This window comes from Chiloscyllium plagiosum, unplaced genomic scaffold, assembly GCF_037043375.1.
Source record: "Chiloscyllium plagiosum isolate Xiang-an unplaced genomic scaffold, Cpla_swu_hap1 HiC_scaffold_33, whole genome shotgun sequence".
Taxonomy (NCBI): domain Eukaryota; kingdom Metazoa; phylum Chordata; class Chondrichthyes; order Orectolobiformes; family Hemiscylliidae; genus Chiloscyllium; species Chiloscyllium plagiosum.
The window spans coordinates 25,231,851-25,252,600 of record NW_028270171.1 but is presented as its reverse complement, the minus strand read 5'-3'; the positions used below and the strand labels follow the sequence as shown (position 1 = coordinate 25,252,600).

At 44.1% G+C, this 20,750-nt stretch overlaps 1 protein-coding gene across 6 annotated transcripts in view; it reads left to right on the top strand.

Moving 5' to 3' along the window:
• LOC122542318 (guanylyl cyclase C-like) overlaps positions 1-20,750 on the top strand; it is a 193,643-nt gene that overhangs the window by 146,901 nt on the left and 25,992 nt on the right. For 5 of the 6 annotated variants that reach the window (XR_015752575.1, XM_043679963.2, XM_087978378.1 and 2 more), the window contains 3 exons: positions 6,379-6,516; positions 16,667-16,755; positions 17,003-17,094. Coding sequence is in view for 5 of the 6 variants with exons in the window: in XM_043679963.2 (XP_043535898.1) it covers positions 6,379-6,516; positions 16,667-16,755; positions 17,003-17,094 (319 nt within the window). In the remaining variant the exon portion in view is untranslated. The remainder of the gene's footprint in view (positions 1-6,378; positions 6,517-16,666; positions 16,756-17,002; positions 17,095-20,750) is intronic. The other variant, XM_087978379.1, reaches the window with a different exon arrangement.

Below are 20,750 nucleotides of genomic sequence, written 5' to 3'. Positions count from 1 at the left end.
AAATTATAAGAAAAAAAAGAGTATGAGAAGAGATTGGTTGCTAACATAGAAATTAAGTCTTCTTTGAAGAAAATCCCCAGAAGTCATATAAAGGAGTAAAAGGATAAGAAGTGAAGAGATGGCAGATTGAAAATCAAAATGAGGGTTTACACATGGAGTCAGGGACATAACTGAGGTATTAATGAATACTTTGCATTGATCTTTAACAAGTAGAAGAATTCTGTACACATCACAGTGATATGGGATATAGGTGGGACACTGGATAGGTAAAGATGGCAAAAGAGGAGATGGTGTTACAAAGGCTGGATTAATAAATCTCAAGAACTAAATAAGATGAAGCCAAGAATCTTGAGACAAGTAAGAATGAAAATTAAGGCACTGGCCATTATCTTTCAGTCCTCCTTAGTTACGAAGAGTGGTACAAGAGGACTGCAGAATTGCAACATTACATCTTGTACAAAAAGAAAGTATTCAAGGATAAATGCAGCAACTACAGGCAAGTCAACTTAACCTTGGCAATGGGAAAGTTTTTAATATTTGGGACAACAACACCACCACTTTCTCAAGGGCAACTAGGGATGGGGCAATAAACACTGGCCCAGTCAGCAATGCCCACTCGTCATGAATGTACTTAAAAAAATTCACAGTCTCTTGGACAACAATGTTTTAACTGAAGAACACCAACACAGACTTGCTGAGGAGAAACTGTGTTTGACTAATTTGCTTGAGATTTTGTGAACAGAACATGTTGATGAGGTACAGGGACAGGAAGAACTGGGGGTATACATACACACCATTTATAATTTGGACATACAGTTCAAAAACAAAGAAATTATCATAAACCAGTGTAGAACACTGATTTGACCTCAGCTGCGGTGTTGTGTCCACTTCTGGACGTCATGTTTTGTGGGAGAGAGGCTGCAGGTAAGATTCTTGAGAAACATTCCAGGAATGAGGCATTACAGTTACATGGATGGGTTGGAGAGGCTGGAACCATTCTTCCTGGAGAGGTCAAAGAGGAAGTTGTAACAGAGGTGTTCAAAATCAGAGCCAGGATAGGCAAGGGAAACTATTTCCATTGGCAGGAGGATCCAAAGTGAGTGTACACTGATTAATGGCATAAGAAGCAATGGTAATGAGAGGGAAGTCTCCTTTTCACAGGCAGCTCAAACCTGAAATGCACAACTGGAGGGTATAATGGAGGCAGATTCGACTGAGGCATAACCAAAGAAAATGTGATAACTACCTGAAGGGAATATACTTGCAGGGCTTAGGGTAAAAGATAGGGTAGTGGGCATGGCTGAGTGGCTTTTGCAAAGGTCTAGTATGAACACAGTGAGCCAAATGGCCTCTTCCAGTGCTGGAACCATCGTACGATTATATGTCCAGTGGCTTGTTTAAAGACGTAGACTTTGAGAGCAGATGTCGGAATGGAAGTGATAGGATTGAAAGACGGATTCCTGAAGAAGGGCTTATGCCCGAAACGTCGATTCTCCTGTTCCTTTGATGCTGCCTGACCTGCTGCGCTTTTCCAGCAACACATTTTCAGCTCTGATCTCCAGCATCTGCAGTCCTCACTTTCTCCTTGAGAGACGGAGAGTCTATTTGACGATTAAGAAGCTCCACAAAGGAAGATAGGCAGAAAGGAGGAAAATGGGAACCAGGTTAAATTGAGGCCCTTTTTACTTCCACAGATGGAGGTGAAAGAATGTATGACCAAAACGTTGAAGATGTGTCCAGTTCTGGTCACCCAGTTATAGGAAGGTTATTATTAAGCTGGAGAGGGCTCAGAGCAATTTACCATGAAGTTGCCGGGTATGGAAGGTTTGAATTATAAAGAAGGGCTGGATAGGCTGGGACTTTTTTCACTGGAGTCTAGAAGGTTAAGAGATGACCTTACAGAGGTTTATAAAATCTTGAGGGGTATAGATAGGATTAATGGTAGGTGTAAGTGAGGACTCAGGATGTTGGAGATCAGGGTCGTAAAGTGTGGCACTGGAAAAGCACAGCAGGTCAGGCAGCATCTGAGAAGCAGGAGAATCTATGTTCCGGGCGTAAGCCCTTCATCGGGAATGGTAGGTGTCTTTTCCCGAGGATGTGGGATTTCAAGATTAGGGGGCAGATTTTTAAGGAGAGGGGAGAGATATTTAAAAAGACGTGAGAAGCAATTTTTTTTATACAGAGTGTGGTTTGCATTTGAAATGAACATCCTGAAGAAGTGGTGGATATGGGCACAATTATAACATTTAAAAGATATTTGGATAAGTACATGAATAGGAAAGGTTTAGCGTGATATGGACCAAGAGCAGGCAGGTGGGACTATGTTTAGTTTGGGATTATGTTTGGCATGGATTGGCTGGATTGAAGGGTGTGTTTCCATGCTGGATGACTCCCATGACACTATACTGAGGGAGGTTTCCCCAATGCCCTGATGTCAGGCAAAACACATTCAAAAACAGAAATTGCTGGAAAAACACCGCAGGTCAGGCAGCATCTTTTATGTAGAAGATGGGGTGGGGGGAGATTAAACAATAGGTAGAGCCCAAAGAGAGAGCAAAACTGTTGGACAGGCAAAGGAGTGGGAAAAGGACTGTCTGGGAGAATGAATGGGGATTATTAGTGGCTGGTAATAGGTTGTGTGTGGTAGCAGCCCATGTGATGACAAGACCTGGTGTGTGGGGGCTGGGGAAAGGATATGGGAGAGGGTGTCTCAAGCCCTAAACCATTTGAATGTGATATGGAGGCCAGAAGGGTGCAGAGTCCCCAAGTGAAAAATGAGGTACTGTTCTTCCAGCTTATGCTGAGCTGTGCTGGAGCAGTATCGCAAGCCTGAGACAGAGATGTTGGACAGGTAACTGGAAGCTCTGGGGAATTTCTGTGGACAGAACATAGGTGTTCTGCGAAGTGGTCACCCTGTCTATGCTTCATTTTCCCAATATAGACGAGACCACACTGTGACAGCCAATGCAGTAGACGAGATTGAGTGAAGTGCAGGTAAATCGCTGCTTCACCTGGGAGATGTGTCTGGGACCTTGGATACTGAGGAGAGAGGAAGTATACGGCGGGTGTTACACCTTCTGTGGTTGCGGGGAAGGTGCCGGGGGCTGTGGGGACCCCCTTCACACACGTCAACACTCTCCCTCCTCCTGGAACCCTCCTTTGGGCTTTTTACCTGCACTTGACCTGTTCATTGAGAGCTGATGACGTGACATTGGTCACATCAATTTGTCTACCCCCATCACTCATTACAACCTATCTCCCTCTGAACTGATTGCACTTGGTACTGTCAGATTCAACCCTGACATTCTAATCAAGCCTGCCGATAAAGATGGTCCTGTTGTTGTCTGGCGTTCCAACATCTACATTGCAGAGACTGTGCACCAACTCTCAGATACCTCGTCCTATCTCTCCCGAACTTTGACCCCACCATGGACTATCAGGTGACCACAACAGTCACTAACCTCATTTCATCTGGTGATCTCCCCATCCTGCTTCCAAGCTCATAGTCTCCCAACCCCACATAGTCCACTTCTATCTTCTTCCCAAAATCCACAAACAGGACTCCCTAGGCAGAACAATTGTTTCTGCCTGTTCCTGCCTCACAGAACTCATCTCTTCCTATCTTGACTTGATTTTTTATTCCCTTGTCCAGTCCCTTCCAACGACACTTTATGCCAATTTCAGAATTTCCAGTTTGTGGGCTCTAACTGCCTCCTCTTTACCATGGATGTGCAGTCCCTTCACACGTCTGTCCCCCATCAGGATGGTCTCGGGGCTCTCCTCTGCTTCCTGGAAAAAATGGCATGATCCAAATCCTTCCACCACCACCCTCCTCCCCCAGGCTGAGTTCATCCTCACTCTGAACAACTTGTCTTCTAACTCCTCTCACTTTCTTCAGGTCAGAGGAGTGGCCATGGGTACCCACACGCACCCCAGTTATGCCAGTCTCTTCATGGAGTACATTCAGCATTCCTTGTTCCAATCTTACTCAGGGACCCTCCTACATTTCTTGCTCCAATATATCAAAGGCATCATCGGTGCTGCTTCCTTCTCTCGTCCCTAATTGGAAAAGTTTATCTCACTTCCAATTTCCACCCCGATCTCACCTTCACTTGGTCTATCTCTGGAGATTGGCTGCCCATCAATATTCACTACAAACCCATCGACCCCCACAATTACCTTGACTATGTCTCCTCACATCCTGCTTCCTGTAAAGACTCTATTTCATTCTCCCAGTTCCTCTGTCTCCGTCGCATCTGTTCTGATGAAGCTAATTTCGATAAGGGGGCCTCCAAAATGCCCATGTTCTTCCTCAACTGAGGATTCCACAGCTGGGAATGACCCATCTCCCACACTTTAGCCCTCATCCCATGTCTTCCCTCCCACAACAGTGATAGGGTCCCCCTTGTCCTCACCTACCATCCCTCAGCATCCACATCCAAAGGATCATTAGCCGCCATTTCTGCCACTTTCAGTGGGATGCCACCACCAGACACATATTTCCCTCCCCTCCCTCATGTTCCATTCATTCACTCCCAACACGTTCCGTCATGGCACCTTCCCCTGCAACCGCGGAAGGTATAATACCTGCCTAGGTAAAAACAATGACTGCAGATGCTGGAAACCAGAGTCTAGATTAGAGTGGTGCTGGAAAAGCACAGCAGTTCAGGCAGCATCCGAGGAGCAGGAAAATCGACGTTTCGGGCAAAAGCCCTTCATCAGGAATAATACCTGCCTGTTTACTTCCTCTTTCCTCAGTATCCAAGGGCCCCAATACACATTCCAGGTGAGGCAGTGTTTTACTTGCTCTTCACTCAGTCTAGTTTACTGCATTTGCTGCTCACAATGTGGTCCCCTCTACATTGGGGAAACAAGTACAGACTGGGTGATCGCCTCAAAGAACACCTATGTTCTGTCCAATAAAATGACCCAGAGCTTCCAGTTGCCTGCCACTTCAACACAGCACCATGTTCCCTGGTCAATATCTCTGTCATAGGAACAAAAACTGAAGTTACAGCAGGTCTGACAGCATTTGTGAAGAGAAATCAGAGCTAACGTTCCAGGTCCGGTTCTGAAGAAGGGTCACTGGATCCAAACGTTAACTCTGATTTCTCTCCACAGATGCTGCCAGAGTTAATGTTTTGGATCCAGTGACCCTTCTTCAGAATCGGACCTGAAACGTTAAGTCTGATTTCTCTCCACAGATGCTGCTGGATCTGCAGAGTTTTCCCAGCAGTTTCTGTTTTTGTTTTTGTTTCTGATTGCCAGCGTCCACAGTTCTTTTGATCACGGTCTCAGGCTTGGTGCAGTGTCCCAGTGAAGCTCAGCATAAGCTGAAAGAACAGAACCTCATTTTCCCCACATGGGAACCTGACAGTCTTCTGGACTCAATATTCAGTTCAACACTTTGAGAGCTTGACACCCCTTCTCCTTACCCCAACCCCCACCTTGTCATCACATGGGCTGCTACCACACACAACCCATTGTCAGCTACTAATAATTCCCATTAGCAGCTATTCATTCCCCTCGACTGATCTTTTCACACTCTTTTGTCTGAGCTGAAAATGTGTAGCTGGAAAAGCGCAGCGGGTCAGGCAGCATCCAAGGAGCAGGAGAATCGACGTTTCGGGCATGAGCCCTTCTTCAGGAAACTTCCCACTCCTTTGTCTGACCTATATTTGTTTTTCTCTCTTTTGTCTGTTTTTCTCTCTGTTTGGGCTCTATCTCCACCTATTGTTCCACTCTCCCCTCTCCCCCACCCATCCTCTGCATAAATACCAACCTTTTCCTAGCTACCATCAGTTCTACAGAAGGGTCATTGGATCGGAAATGTTTACTCTGATTTCTGTCCAAGGCACTGCCAAACCTGCTGAGTTTTTACAGCAATTTCTGTTCCTGTTTCTGATTTCTTTTGCAGTTCTTTTGGTTTTGTTTAGTCAAAACAAATGGTCTGATCTTTATCTCATTGCAGGTTGTGAGAGGCCTATTATGTGTAAAATAGCTGCTCTGTATCACAATGATTTGGAGATGCTGGTGGACAAAGTTAAAAATCACACAACACCAGGTTATAATCCAACAGGTTTAATTGGAAGCACTAGCTTTCGGAGTGTTGCTCCTTCATCACAACAACCTGATTAAGGATCAGTGCTCCGAAAGCTAGTGCTTCCAATTAAACCTGTTGGACTATAACCTGGTGTTGTGTGATTTTTAACTCTATATCACAATGCACTTCATTGGCTGTAAAATACCTTGGGATGTCCTGCATGTGTGAAAACTGAGGGTGTAGTTTTAAGCTCTTACCTTCAAGTCTCTCTGGTTGTTTTGGCAAGATGTTCAACATATTCAGGTATTTGTTTTTCTTTGTACCTTAACATCCAGACCTGTGGACAGCTCCTGAGCACCTGCGACAGGAGGGAGTATCTCAGAAAGGTGACACGTACAGTTTTGGCATTATAGGTCAGGAAATCATCTATCGAAGAGAGACCTTCTATATTCAATCATGCAGCAATAATGCAGGTAATGGTTGCTCTTACTAATTAACTATGTTGTGGAGGTGCCAATGTAAGACTGGGTTGGACAAGGTCAAAAATGACAACACACCAGGTTATAGTCCAACATGTTTATTTGAAAAGATGAGCTTTCGGAGTGCTACTCCTTCCTCAGGCCTAGTATGACTATGCCTGAGGAAGGAGCAATGCTCCAAAAATTCACATTTACAATGAACCTGTTGGACTATAACCTGGTGATGCGTGATTTTTGACTATTTAACTAATTAGGGCTGTTATTGAAAGTCTAGGTGTGTATTGGTAGTGCTGTGACCAAAATATTTTAACAATGTTGCTCTATTTCTCCCCACTCAACCCAGTGGGATCAACAGACTACAAAATAACTATTTTCCAGTTATCCTCCCATTAGTTTTGAAGCTTTAGACTATAAAATTATAAGACATAGAAGGATAAATAAGCTATTTGGTCCATTGATTCAATAAGATTGTTGCTGACCTGATAATCCCCAACCCCACTTTCCTGACCTTTCTCCATAACCTGCTATTCCCTGACTGATTAAAAATCTATCTCAGATAGACTTCAATGCACTTAACTACCCAGTTTCACAAGCCCTTTTCCGTAAATAATGCTACAGATTCACTACCCTCTGAGAGAAAGAAAAATCCTCACTGAAACCTTTACTCTGAAATTATGTGTCTGACCCTAGACTCTTCCACAAGGGGACACAACCTCTCAGCATTTGCCCCGTCCAGACCCTGAGAAAATGGAGTCATAGAGATGTACAACACAGAACTAGGTCCTTTAATCCAACTTGTCCGCGCTGACCAAGTTTCTCAAACTGAACTAATTCTGCTTGCCTGCATTTGGCCCATATCCCTCTCACCCTCTCCTATTCATGGTTAAAAAATCTCACAACACCAAGTTATAGTCCAACAGGTTTAATTGGAAGCACACTAGCTTTCGGTGCGATGCTCCTTCATCAGGTGATAGTGGAGGGCTCAATCCTAACACAGAATTTATAGCAAACATTTACAGTGTGATGTAACTGAAATTATACATTGAAAAATTGATTGTCTGTTAAGCCTTTCATCTGTTAGAATACAGTGACAGTTTCACTTCTTTCATGTGTAAATCACAAAACCTTTTTTAAAAAGGTTGCATTCTCGGGTTAGCTGTTATGTTTACTGTCTGAAGGTCTTTTAAATGTTGTGACTACCTGCACCTACCACTTCCCCAGATAGTTCACTCTGTTGTTGTGGTTCTGTTCACCGAACTGGGAATTTGTGTTGCAGACGTTTCGTCCCCTGTCTAGGTGACATCCTCAGTGCTTGGGAGCCTCCTGTGAAGTGCTTCTGTGATGTTTCCTCCAGAATTTGTAGTGGTTTGAATCTGCCGCTTCCGGTTGTCAGTTCCAGCTGTCCGCTGCAGTGGCCGGTATATTGGGTCCAGGTCGATGTGCTTATTGATTGAATCTGTGAATGAATGCCATGCCTCTAGGAATTCCCTGGCTGTTCTCTGTTTGGCTTGTCCTATAATAGTAGTGTTGTCCCAGTTGAACTCATGTTGCTTGTCATCCGCGTGTGTGGCTACTAAGGATAGCTGGTCGTGTCGTTTCGTGGCTAGTTGGTGTTCATGGATATGGATCGTTAGCTGTCTTCCTGTTTGTCCTATATAGTGTTTTGTGCAGTTCTTGCATGGGATTTTGTACACTACGTTGGTTTTGCTCATGCTGGGTATCGGTCCTTTGTCCTGGTGAGTTGCTGTCTGAGAGGGGCTGTTGGTTTGTGTGCTGTTATGAGTCCTAGTGGTCATAGTAGTCTGGCTGTCAGTTCAGAAATGTTCTTGATGTATGATAGCATGGCTAGTCCTTTGGGTTGTGACATGTCCTCATTCTGTTGTTTTTCCCTTAGGCATCTGCTGATGAAATTGTGGGGGTATCCGTTTTTGGCGAATACATTGTATAGGTGTTCTTCTTCCTCTTTTTGCAGTTCTGGTGTACTGCAGTGTGTTGTGGCCCTTTTGAATAGTGTCTTGATGCAACTTCTTTTGTGTATGTTGGGGTGGTTGCTTTCATAGTTCAGGACTTGGTCTGTGTGTGTGGCTTTCCTGTATACCTTTGTGGTGAATTCTCCGTTAGGTATTCTCTGTACCATCACATCTAGGAATGGGAGTTGGTTGTCCTTTTCTTCCTCCCTAGTGAATCGGATTCCTGTGAGTGTGGAGTTGATGATCCGGTGTGTGTTCTCTATTTCCGTGTTTTTAATGATTACAAAGGTGTCACCTACATATCTGACCCAGAGTTTGGGTTGAATTTGCGGTAAGACTGTTTGTTCTAATCTTTGCATTACCGCTTTTGCTATGAGTCCAGAGATGGGTGAGCCCATGGGTGTGCCATTGATTTGTTCATATGTTTGGTTGTTGAATGTGAAGTGTGTTGTGAGGCACAGGTCCAGTAGTTTGAGTATGCCGTCTTTGTTGATAGGTTCAACATCCTGTTGTCTGTTCTGTATGTCCAGCAGGTTGGCTATTGTTTCTCTGGCTAGGGTTTTGTCGATAGAGGTGAACAGTGCCGTTATATCGAATGAGACCATAGTTTCTTCCTTGTCTATGTGTATATTTCTGATGATGTCCAAGAATTCCTGTGTTGACTGTATAGAGTGTCTGGATCCGCTGATCAGGTATTTCAGTTTCTGCTGTAGTTCTTTAGCCAGTTCGTGTGATGGTGTCCCTGGTAGCGATACGATGGTCTGAATGGGATGTCTGGTTTGTGCACTTTAGGTAGTCCATAGAATCTGGGGGTGGTGTTGCTTTCAGGTTTCATTCTCTGTAGGTCAAACCTGGTTATCTGTCCATTTTTTGCAGGTTCCTCAGTGTGTTGTTTATCCTATTGGTGAGCTGGGGGGTGGGGTCAAACTCCCTCTTTTGGTAGGTGTTGGTATCTGCAAGTAGTTGTGGCGCTTTCTGGATGTATTCTGCTTTGTCCAGGATGACCGTCATTCTGCCTTTGTCTGCTGGTAGTATGATTATGTTCTTATCATTTCTTAGTGTTTTTAATGCTTCCCTCTCCTTGGTGTTGAGGTTATGTGTTTGTCTTTTCCTTGTTATCAGCGGTACGATACTTTGTCTCACTGTTTGTTGTGTCTCTTCTGTCAGTCCATTGTTTCTGAGTGTGCATTCTAGTGCTGCTAGGAAGTCTGCTGTCTTGGCGTCCCTGTGGTTGTAGTTGAGTCCCTTGGCCAGTATTGTTCTTTCCGTGTCTGTGAGCTGTCCGTGGGAGAGGTTTCTAACCCAGGTGTGTGTTGTGGTGTCCTCTCTGTTGTGTGTTAGTTTGGCCATTTTTTCTTTTAGTGCCGTTTTTTTGCGGTGTGTGGTCCTGTTCTGTCCTATGGTGACGGCCTGTTCTATGGTCTGGGTCCATTCCTGATTGGTGGTTTTTGAAATTAACGATTTTTGGCGCGCAATTTCTTGTCTGTATTTGTGTAGTCGGTTGTGTGCATCTGTAATCATTACCTGGATCATCCTACATCGTTCTGTCTGGCTGTATCTCTGGCTTGTGGGTTGTTGACTGGTGGTCTGTATCTGACACATGGTGGAAGGATTCGATTCTCTCGGCATTCGTGCAGGACCGGAGTTGTTTATATGTGGCGCTTAGGCGGTTGGCACAGGATTCCCATTTCCTGGCTTATCTTAGCGTCTCTCGCCCATAGGTGTTCAAAGTTTGTGAGAAGATTTGTAGCTCGGGTGCTCGTTGTTGTGGTTCTGTTCGCCGAGCTGGTTGTCCTTCAGGTCTTTTTCAAATCTTTCTCCTCTCAACTGTCAAAAACAGCAATGTGATAATATTAATCTTCGGATACCGATAATGTGATAATGTTAATCTTCTGATGCTGATTGAGAGATTGTGTGTCCTGTCATTTTTCTACATTCCATTGAGGACAAGCCCAACCTACTTAACCTCTCCTCTTAAGAAAATCTTTCATACCCAAAATTAACCTAGTGAACCTTCTAAGAGCTGCTTCTAATGTCAGAATGTATTTCCTCAGATAAGGACACTAAAACAGTTCACAGCATTACAGGGTGGTCTAACTTGTACCATGCATCATTTCAGCAAGACTTGTCTATTTTTATACCTCATTCCCTTAGAAATAAAGTCCAACAGGCCATTTAACATCTCCCTTACCTACTGATGTTGGATGCTTACGTTTTGTGATTTCATGAAGAATTACTGAATGATAATTGCCTGAAGAAGGGTTACACCCGAAATGTTGACCTCTCCACCTCCTGATGCTCCCTGGCTTGCTGTGTTCTTCCAGCCTCCTGCCTTGGATTCCAGCATCTGCAGTTTTTTTTGTCTCTAACCAATGCTAATTGCTGCCAGCTAACTCTGCCAAATCAAAAGTTTAAGTCGTGGTACTTTCGCAGAAGGAGATTTAATTTTATTTCATTTCACCCTCCCAAAAACAATGAGCAGAAACCAACAGCAGTGGTAACACCGCTAACTGTAACCCAACCAGCACAGTCAGTTCCCTAAACTAAGGGAAGGAGATTTAATTGACTGAACGCACAACTTGATTGATTTTAAACGAGGACCCCTTGAAACTTAAGCCATTCTGGTTTATTTCAGGATTATGTTTTAGTCTTATAATCTTTTATGTCCCATATTTTCTATAAATTATTCATGCAAATAAGTTGAATTTGTTATTTTAGCTTGTACCTTTGATACCTTTCCTACCTTCCAGATTTCCAGCAAGAATATTATGCAAACTCCAGTGTGGAATATTGCTGTTAAATAGGATGATAGTTAGTACCTTTGAGCACAAACTCCAAATTAACACTCCAGTATAGTACCGAGGGAGTACTGAACTGTTTAAGGAATCATCTTTTTATGAGACATTAAATCAAGGCCCTAGCTGACCTCTCAGATGACATACTGCTAGTTTGAAAAGCTACATCAATAAAAACCGATTGTCTCATTGTTATTGTAATGATATTTGTTTTAGTCAATAAAGTGTGATGCAGGAAGTGTGGTGCCACCTACAGTCTGACCCCACCATCAGAAATATATTTCCTTCCCCAACTCTAACTGAATTCCATAGGTAAAAACAAGGACCGCAGATGCTGGAAACCAGAGTTTAGATCAGAGTGGTGCTGGAAAAGCACAGCAGGTCAGGCAGCATCCGAGGAGCAGGAAAATCAACGTTTCGGGCAAAAACCCTTCATCAGGAATAGAGGCAGGGAGCCGCCAGGGTGGCATTCCATAGGTTCCCTTCAGGCCTCTCTCGTTGGATCCACCTCCCCACCAACCCCACCCCCTCCTTGCCACAGGAGGAGCGTAACCTGAGCCCACACCTTCCACCCCTCACCTCAGTCCAAGGCCCCAAAAGATCATTCCAAATCTGGCAGAGATTTTCTTGCATGTCCTCAAACCTCAGTTACTACATCTGCTGTTCTTGATGTGGTCTCCTCTACATCGGAGAGACCGAGTGCAAACTCACAGAATGGTCCATATGCACCAACCAGCCCCACCATTTCTGATGGCTAACCATTTCAACTTGCCCTGCCACTCCCCCCCGAGTACATGTCCATTTTGAGTCTCCTTCACCAGCTAAACAAGGCCACCCACAAACTGGAGGAAAAACACCTCATGTTCCCCTCGGGAGCCTACAAGCACACAGCCTCAACATTGAATTCACCAGTTTCCAAATCTCCCCACTCCATCCCACATCCAACCTTCCAATTTGGCACCGTGCTCCTGACCTGACCTACCTGTCCATCTTCCTTCCACCTATCCACTCCAACCTTCCAACTGACCTGTCACAATTACCTCCCACCTGCACCCACCTATCACCATCCCACGCACCTTTCCTCCAGCCTCACCTCCCTCCCTCTATTTATTTCTCAGCCCCCATACCCCTCCCCAGTCCAGATGAAGGGTCCTGCCTGAAATGTCGACTCTCCTACCTGACCTGCTGTGCTTTTTCCAGTGCCACACTTTATTGACTCTGACTCTGCACCGTCTGCAGTCCTCACTATCTCCTTAGTGTTTGTTTTAGCCTGCTGTGTGCAAATTGTATTTCAAAAAATATTTCATTGGTTGTAAAGTACCTTGAGATTACTATTGGGGTGGCACAGTGGCTCAGTGGTTAGCACTGCTGCTTCACAGCACCAAGTACCCTGGTTCAATTCCTGCCCTGGGCAACTGTCTGTGTGGGGTTTGCACCTTCTCCCTGTGTCTGTGTGGGTTTCCTCTGGGTGCTCTGGTTTCCTCCCACAGTCCAAACATGTGCAGGTTAGGTGAATTGGCCATGCTAAATTGCCTGTAGTCTTAGGTGCATTAGTCAGGGGTAAATGTAGGGGAATGAGTCTGAGTGGGTTGCTCTTCGGAGGGTCGATGTCGACTTGGTGAGCCAAAGGGCTTGTTTTCACACTGTAGGGAATCTAATCTAATCTACTCTAGGGGAGAAAATTCCTTTTGTGTCTTTAAAGTAAACACTATCATCCCAATGGAGATGCAGCCTACTACAACCATTACAATAGAAATGCAGAGCAATTAGAGCCTTTAGTTGTGTCTGTTGATAAGAACATAAGTAGATGTAGTCATGTGGCCTCTTAAACCTGCTCCATCATCCAGTGCAATTATGGTTGACCCACTTCCCCATCTCATTCTCACTGTCCAATGTCAGGTCTAAATTTTACTTAATATGTGTGGCAGCTTTATTTTTATAAATTTGAGCACACACGATATCTTGAAGAGGACAGTTTGTGAGCACGATCTGGGTTGTAGCACACCCACAAATATGTGCAGCCCAATCACCCACCCCTTGATATTGCCTCGAATAGCGAATCATGCAACAGTTTCACAGTTGGAGGCCATTCAGCCCTCATGTCTGTGCCAGCTCTCTGCAAGAGCAATTCATTTAGTCATACCTTTAGCCGTATAGCCTGTCAAATTGTTTTTCGTTAGGTGTACAGATCATTCTGCTATAACATGGATTGCGTTAATGTGAATTTGCTGTAACACAATTGATGAATTGGGGACACTGTTTCTACAGCGTGGATTTTAAAGTGTATTGGTTATAATACAATTCTGGTCCTGTTAGTTTAAGTGGTGCTGCTGTTACACAATTTTCTTATAACACGAGATTGCATGAGAACAGAATTACTGCATTTTAGCAGAACTGACTGTATATCTGATTCCCTTTTCAAAATCATGACTGAATCTATATTCTCAGGCAGTGTGTTCGGGATCCTAACCATTCACCTTAAATTGACACCCTCCAGGATCATAGAAGAATCATATAATCCCTACAGTGTGGAAGCAGGCCATTTAGTCCATCAAGTCTGCACTGACCCTTCAAAGTAGACGGGCAGGAGGCTGGAAGAGCACAGCAAGCCAGGCAGCATCAGAAGGTGCAGAAGTCAATGTTTCGGGTACAACAAGAAGGGTTACACCTGAAACATCGACTTCTGCACCTCCTGTTGCTACCTGGCTACTCTGTTCCAGCATCTGCAGTTTTTTTGTCTTCGACCCTTCAAAGGCCATCCCCCCCAAGATTTACACCTCCTACCCTATTCCTTGAAATCTGCATTCCCATGGCTAACCCACATATCCCTGGAAACTGTGGTGACACTTCAGCATGGCTAATCCTCTGCATCTCTAACCTGCACATCTTTGGACTGTGGGAGGAAACTGAAGCACCCAGAAAAAACCCACACAGACACGGGGAGAATGTGCAAACTCCACACAGATAGTCACCCGAGGCTGGGATCGAACCTGGGACCCTGGCGCTGCTAGGAAGGCTCTTAACCACTGAGCCACCACGATACCCACCAGGTTCTTCTGCCAATGGAAGCCTTAAATAATCAAGATTTTCCAAAATAATTATTTTGTTAAAGATTGCTAGTTCTAAAAACTTTTCTACCGCTGGGGAAAAATGCTTATCATTACACACCTTTTTTCAACAAGATGTAACATAAGCAATTCTCCGGTCGTCTGGCACTAATCCAGTCTCTACAGAGGATTGGAAAATCATGACCAACATCTCCCCAATTTCTATCCATGCCTCCATCAGTATCCTCAGTAATCAGCCTTTCTGATACATTTTCTTCCATCAATCTTTAACCTAACCATCATCTTGCGTGTCTTGTCTTTAACAATGACACAATAACTTGTTCCACTGGTAAAATACAGTGCAAATGAATGCAATATTTCAGCCAAGTTTCCATGTGTAAATTTTCATTTTAGTTTCCAATTAGGTCCACTCTTCTTTTTCCTATCTATAGATATGTAGACAACTTTCGACTTCCCTTTTATGCTGTTAGCAGTATTTTCTCAAACTCTCCCTTTTCAGCTTTGTTTTATTCCCCCTCTGAACTTTCTTTATTCACCTAGTACTCACTAACAGATGAGCCTTTTTCTGCTTAATTTTACTGCGTGGTAGGGGAAAGAGAGTGTAATACTCAGATTAGATTCGGCCCAATAAGTCCACACCGACCCTCCGAAGAGCAATCCACCCAGACCCATTCCCTGACATTCACCCCTGACTAATGCACCTAACACTACGGGCAATTTAGCATGGCCAATTCATCTAACCCACGCATCTTTGGATTGTGAGAGGAAACCGGAGCACCTGGAGGAAACCCACGCAGACACGGGGAGAATGTGCAAACTCCACACAGACAGTTGCCCGAGGGGGGCATTGAAGCTGGGTCTCTGGCGCTGTGAGGCAGCAGTACGGTGGCACAGTGGTTAGCACTGCTGCCTCACAGCGCCAGAGACCCGGGTTCAATTCCTGACTCTGTGTGGAGTTTGCACATTCTCCCCGTGTCTGCGTGGGTTTCCTCCGGGTGCTCCGGTTTCCTCCCACAATCCAAAAATGTGCAGGTTAGGTGAATTGACCATGCTAAATTGTCCGTAGTGTTAGGTGAAGGGTAAATGTAGGAGTATGGGTCTGGGTGGTATACGCTTCGGCGGGTCGGTGTGGACTTGTTGGGCCGAAGGGCCTGTTTCCACACTGTAAGTAATCTAATCTAATCTACTAACCACTGAGCCACTCTGCCACCCACTCTGTTCCTTCAAGTATTATTCTTGTTCCACCCATTGCAGGTCGCTGTTGGTGGAGAATCAGAGAATGCTATAGGATATTGCGAGACCATTCGAGCAATCAGTTCCTATGCTGCCTCTTTAAAAAAGGCTATTTAATTAGTTCCACTCCCCACCTTCCCCACAGCCTAGCAAATATCCCTTCCAAGTACTTTTTTGAATCATTCATGATTCATGGGATGTGAGTGTTGATGACTGAGCCAGAATTTATTGCCCTGCCCCTGGTTAAGGAGGTGGGGCTGAGCTGTTGCCTTGATCTGCTGCAGTTCATTTGATGTTGGCAGACCCACAGCATGCTGTTAGGGTGGGAGAAAAATAAAGATATAAAAACTTCAGAATAACTCAGTTTGGAGCTTGCAATTAATGATGTTTCATCTACCTGCTGCCCTTGTCCTTCTAAATGGTAGTGATTACGGGCTTTGAAGGTGCTGACTTAGGACCCTTGATAAATTTCTGCAGTTCATCTTGTAGTTGGTACGCACAGCTGCTACTGAGTGTCAGATGGTGGAGGGAGTCAATGTTTATGGATGTGGTGCCAATTGGCCTGTTTTGTTCTGGACTATGTCAGGCTTCTTTAATGTTGTACGAATTGCATGCATCCAGACCAGTGGGGAGTATTCCATCACACTCCCGCCTTGTGCCTTGCAGATGGTGAGTTTGAATGTGTCAGACAAAGCACAATCCAAACCAAGTACTCGCCAGCAATCCAGACAGAACTCAGAGAAAGATAGATTCTTGGTGATCAAGGAAGTGGGTGAAAGGTTATCAGGGTTTGTGGGAATTTGGATTTTATGCCATGATCAAATTAGCCATGATCTTATTAAATGGCGGAACGTGTTCAAAGGGCCAAATGGCCTACTCCTTGTCTGTATGTACCACTATTCAGGAAGATCATGGTTCATCTGTTTGTGGTCTCAACCCCACTTCCTAGTCTATTCGCTCCTTCTGTTTCTTCAAATGTCACAATTTAAAACCATCGGAGTAATGCTTTTACTGATAACTTTCAATTGGTGACCCTGTCCCTCTTGTTAAATGGACTGTTTCTTCCCTTTTTCTCTAGAGAAGTTAAAGAGAGTAATGTTAGCAAATGAGAGTGAGCTGTTTCGACCTGACCTTCCCCTGGAGACAGCTAAAGACAAAGAGATAGAGGTAACTGAGATCAGAATAAATCTGATTAATCCTGTTTCCATCTGGTTCCAAAACAGATTAAACTCTTAATTCTTTTAGACCATTTCTGATATACCATCCATCCAGGTCTAATTAACTCCCATGCCCTGTTGTTTCAGTTTAATTAACCCATGTGCCTTTATCTGATGGCCTTGTTAGATTCACTCTGTGTATCATTCTGATCAACTTCTGTGTCTCGGTCTGTTTACCTGTGTCTTTCTGCATGCAGATGTATGGGCTGATCAAAAATTGCTGGGAAGAAGATTCAGAAAAACGACCAGATTTCAAGAGAATTGAGGCATTGCTGGGAAAGATATTCAGGTTGGTAGAGATGGGGTGAATTCTGTACATAACAACATATAAACTGCACCTCCCACACAAGGAACAGGTATGAATGGTCTTCATGGTGTGACAAAGACACACAATCCTGTATAAGGTCATTTTTCAATTTCAGTTTACACAGAAAACTTAACCTAGAGAAAGGAACAGACTGCTCGCCCTGTACAACTTGTTCTATCATTCAATTAGATCGCGGCTAATCAGCAACTTAACTCAATTCATAAGCGTTTGTATCCATCTTCAGCCAGGCATGGCGAGTGGATGATCCATCTTGGCTTCTTCCAGATGTCTTCAGCATCACAAATACCAGTCTTCAGCCAGTTCAATTCACTCCACGTGCTATCAAGAAACAGCTGAAGACACCGGAGACTCTGAAAACATTCCAGCAATACAGCTGAAAGGTTGTGCCCTGGAATTGTCTGTGCCGCTAAACAAGTTGCTTCAACGCAGTTGTAACATGCAGCATCTGTGTGATGATGTGGAAAATTGCTCAAGTATGTCGTGTCATAGAACCATAGAGTCATAGAGGTGTACAGCATGGAAACAGACCCTTCAGACCAACTCATCCATGCTGACCAAATATCCTAAATTAATTGATAAGGTCACACAAAAAGTGAGACAAAACCAATCCGGCCAATAGCTCAACTCTTTATTCATCAGCAAAGTGTTGGAATGAGTCATTAATGGTGTTGTTAAGCAATACTTGCTAAGGTGCATTCTGTTAACTGATGCTTGTATTGGGTTCTGTCAGGGCCACTCAGTTCCTGACCTCATTACAGCCTTAGTCCAAACATATACAAAAGAACTGAACTCCAGAGATGAGATGAAAGTGACATCAAGGCAGCATTTGGATGAGTGTGGCATCAAGGAATCCCAACAAAACCAGAGTCAGTGGAATTGGGAAAGGCTCTCCAGTGATTGAAGTCTTATTTAGCACAAAGGAAAATACGTGTTGTTTGTGGAGATTATTCATCTCAGTCCTGGATATCTTTATGGGAGCTCCTCTGGGTAATATCCTAGGCCCAACCATCTTCAGCTGCTTCATCAATCACCTTTCCTTCATGAGGTCAGAAGTAGGGATTGCTCTCTGATGATTGCACCATGTTCAACAACTAAAACAACCCATTTCCATATGCAGTAAGACTTGGACAACACCCAGGCTTGTTCTGATAAGTGGCAAGTAACATTTGTGCCACACAAGTGCAAGTCAATGACTGTATCCAACAAGAGAATCTAACAGTGCTCCCTGACATTCAATTGCATTACCATTGCTGGAGCCCCACTATGAACTGTTCTAACCATTTAAATATGTGCCTTAAAGAGCAGCTCAAAGTCTATGAATTCTATGGAAAGTAACTCATCTCCTGCCTAGATATTCACCGTCACCAAGGCACAAGTCAAGAGTGCAATGGAATACTTAACAGGATGGGTGCAGCTCTAACAAAACCTTGACACCATCCAGGACAAAATATGTCACCTGATTGGCATGTCATACACTATCTTCAATCCATTTTCTTCACCACCAATGCATAGCGGTGGCAGTGCATGCCATTTACAAGACTCCTGTAATTCGATAAGTCTCCTTTGACATAAATTTCCAAACTTATGGCCTCTACCACCCAGTAGGACAAGGGCAGCAGGTGCACAGGAACACCACCACTCCAAGATCCTCTCTAAACCACACATCATTCTGACATGCAACCATATTACTATTCCTTTACTGTCACTGGTTCAAAATCCTAGGTCTCCCTTTCTAACAGCATTGCAAACGTCCCTATACCCCAAAGACTTAGAGTCATAGCAATGTACAGCATGGAAACAGACCCTTCGGTCCAACTCGTCCATGCTGACCAGATATCCCATCCCAATCTAGTCCCGCCTGCCAGCACCCAGTCAATATCCCTCTAAATCCTTCCTATTCATATACCTATCCAGATACCTTTTAAATGTTGCAATCGTACTAGTCTCCACCACTTCCTCTGGTAGCTCATTCCACACATGCACCACCATCTGCGTAAAAAAGCTGCCCCTTAGGTCTTTTTTATATCTCTGTCTATTTATCCTATCCATGCCCCTCATGATTTTATAAACCTCTATAATGTCATCCCTCAGCCTCGATGCTCCAGGGAAAACACCCCCCAGCCTATTCAGCCTCTCCCTGTAGCTCAAATCCTCCAACCCTGGCACTAACCTTGTAAATCTTTTCTGAACCCTTTCAAGTTTCACAACATCTTTCCAATAGGAAGGACACCTGAATTGCACGCAATATTCCAAAAGTGGCCTCACCAATGTTCTGTATAGCGGCAGCATGATCTCCCAACTCTTGTACTCAATACTCTGACCAATAAAGGAAAGCATACCAAACCCCTTCTTCACTATCCTAGTTACCTGCGACTCTAATTTCAAGGAGCTATGAACCTGCACTCCAAGGTCTCTTTGTTCAGTATCACTCCCTAGAACCTTACCATTAAGTGTATAAGTCCTGCTAAGATTTGCTTTCCCAAAATGCAGCATCTCTCATTTATCTGAATTAAACTCCATCTGCCACTTCTCAGCCCATTGGCCCATCTGATCAAGGTCCCGTTGTAATCTGAGGTAACCTTCTTCGCTGTCCACTACACTTCCAATTTTGGTGTCACCTGCAAACTTACTAACTATAACTCTTATGCTCACATCCAAATCATTTATATAAATGATGGAAAATAGTGGAGCCTGCATTGATCCTTGTGGCACTCCAATGGTCACAGGCCTCCAATCTGAAAAGTAAACCTCACCACCACCCTCTGTCTTCTACCTTTGAGCCAGTACTGTATCCAAATGGCTAGTTTTCCCAGTATTCAATGAGATCTGACCTTGCTAACTAGTTTGCCATGGTGAACCTTGTTGATTGCCTTACTGAAATCTGTATAGATTACATCTACCGCTCTGACCTTATCAATCCTCTTTGTTACTTTTTAAAAAAACTCAATCAAGTTTGTGAGACATGATTTCCCACACACAAAGCCATGTTGACTGCCCCTAATCAGTCCTTGCCTTTCCAAATACATGTACATCCTGTCCTTCAGGGACTTCTGCAGTTCATCTCATCCTCGTCTTTTCCAGTGCAATTAGGAATTTACAATATGCATTCTATGAACAAATAAATTCACATGCCTTCATTCTATAACCCTTAATGCACTCATAGGAACACAGGAGCAGTCAGTCAGTGTGTTGAGCCTGCTCTGTCATTCAGTCCAATTAGGAACTTCAATGTTGCCAGGGTTAGAGGCTTTGAGCTGTTGGGAGAGACTGAATAGGCAGTGACTATTTTCCCTGGAGTGCCAGAGGCTGAGGGGTATCCTTATTGAGGTTTGTAAAGTCATGAGGGGCATCAATAGGGTAAATAGCCAAGGTATTTTCCCTGGGGTGGGGAGTCTGAAACTAGAGGGCTTGGGTTAAAGGTGAGAGGGGAAAGATCTAAAAGAGACCTAAGGAACAACTTTTTCATGCAGAGGGTGGTGTGTGTATGGAATGAAGTGCCAGAGGAAGTGGTGGAGACTGGCACAACTGCAACATTTAAAAGACATCTGGATGAGTACATGAATAGGAAGGGAATAGAGGGAAATACTGGCAAATGGGACTAGATTAATTTAGGTTAT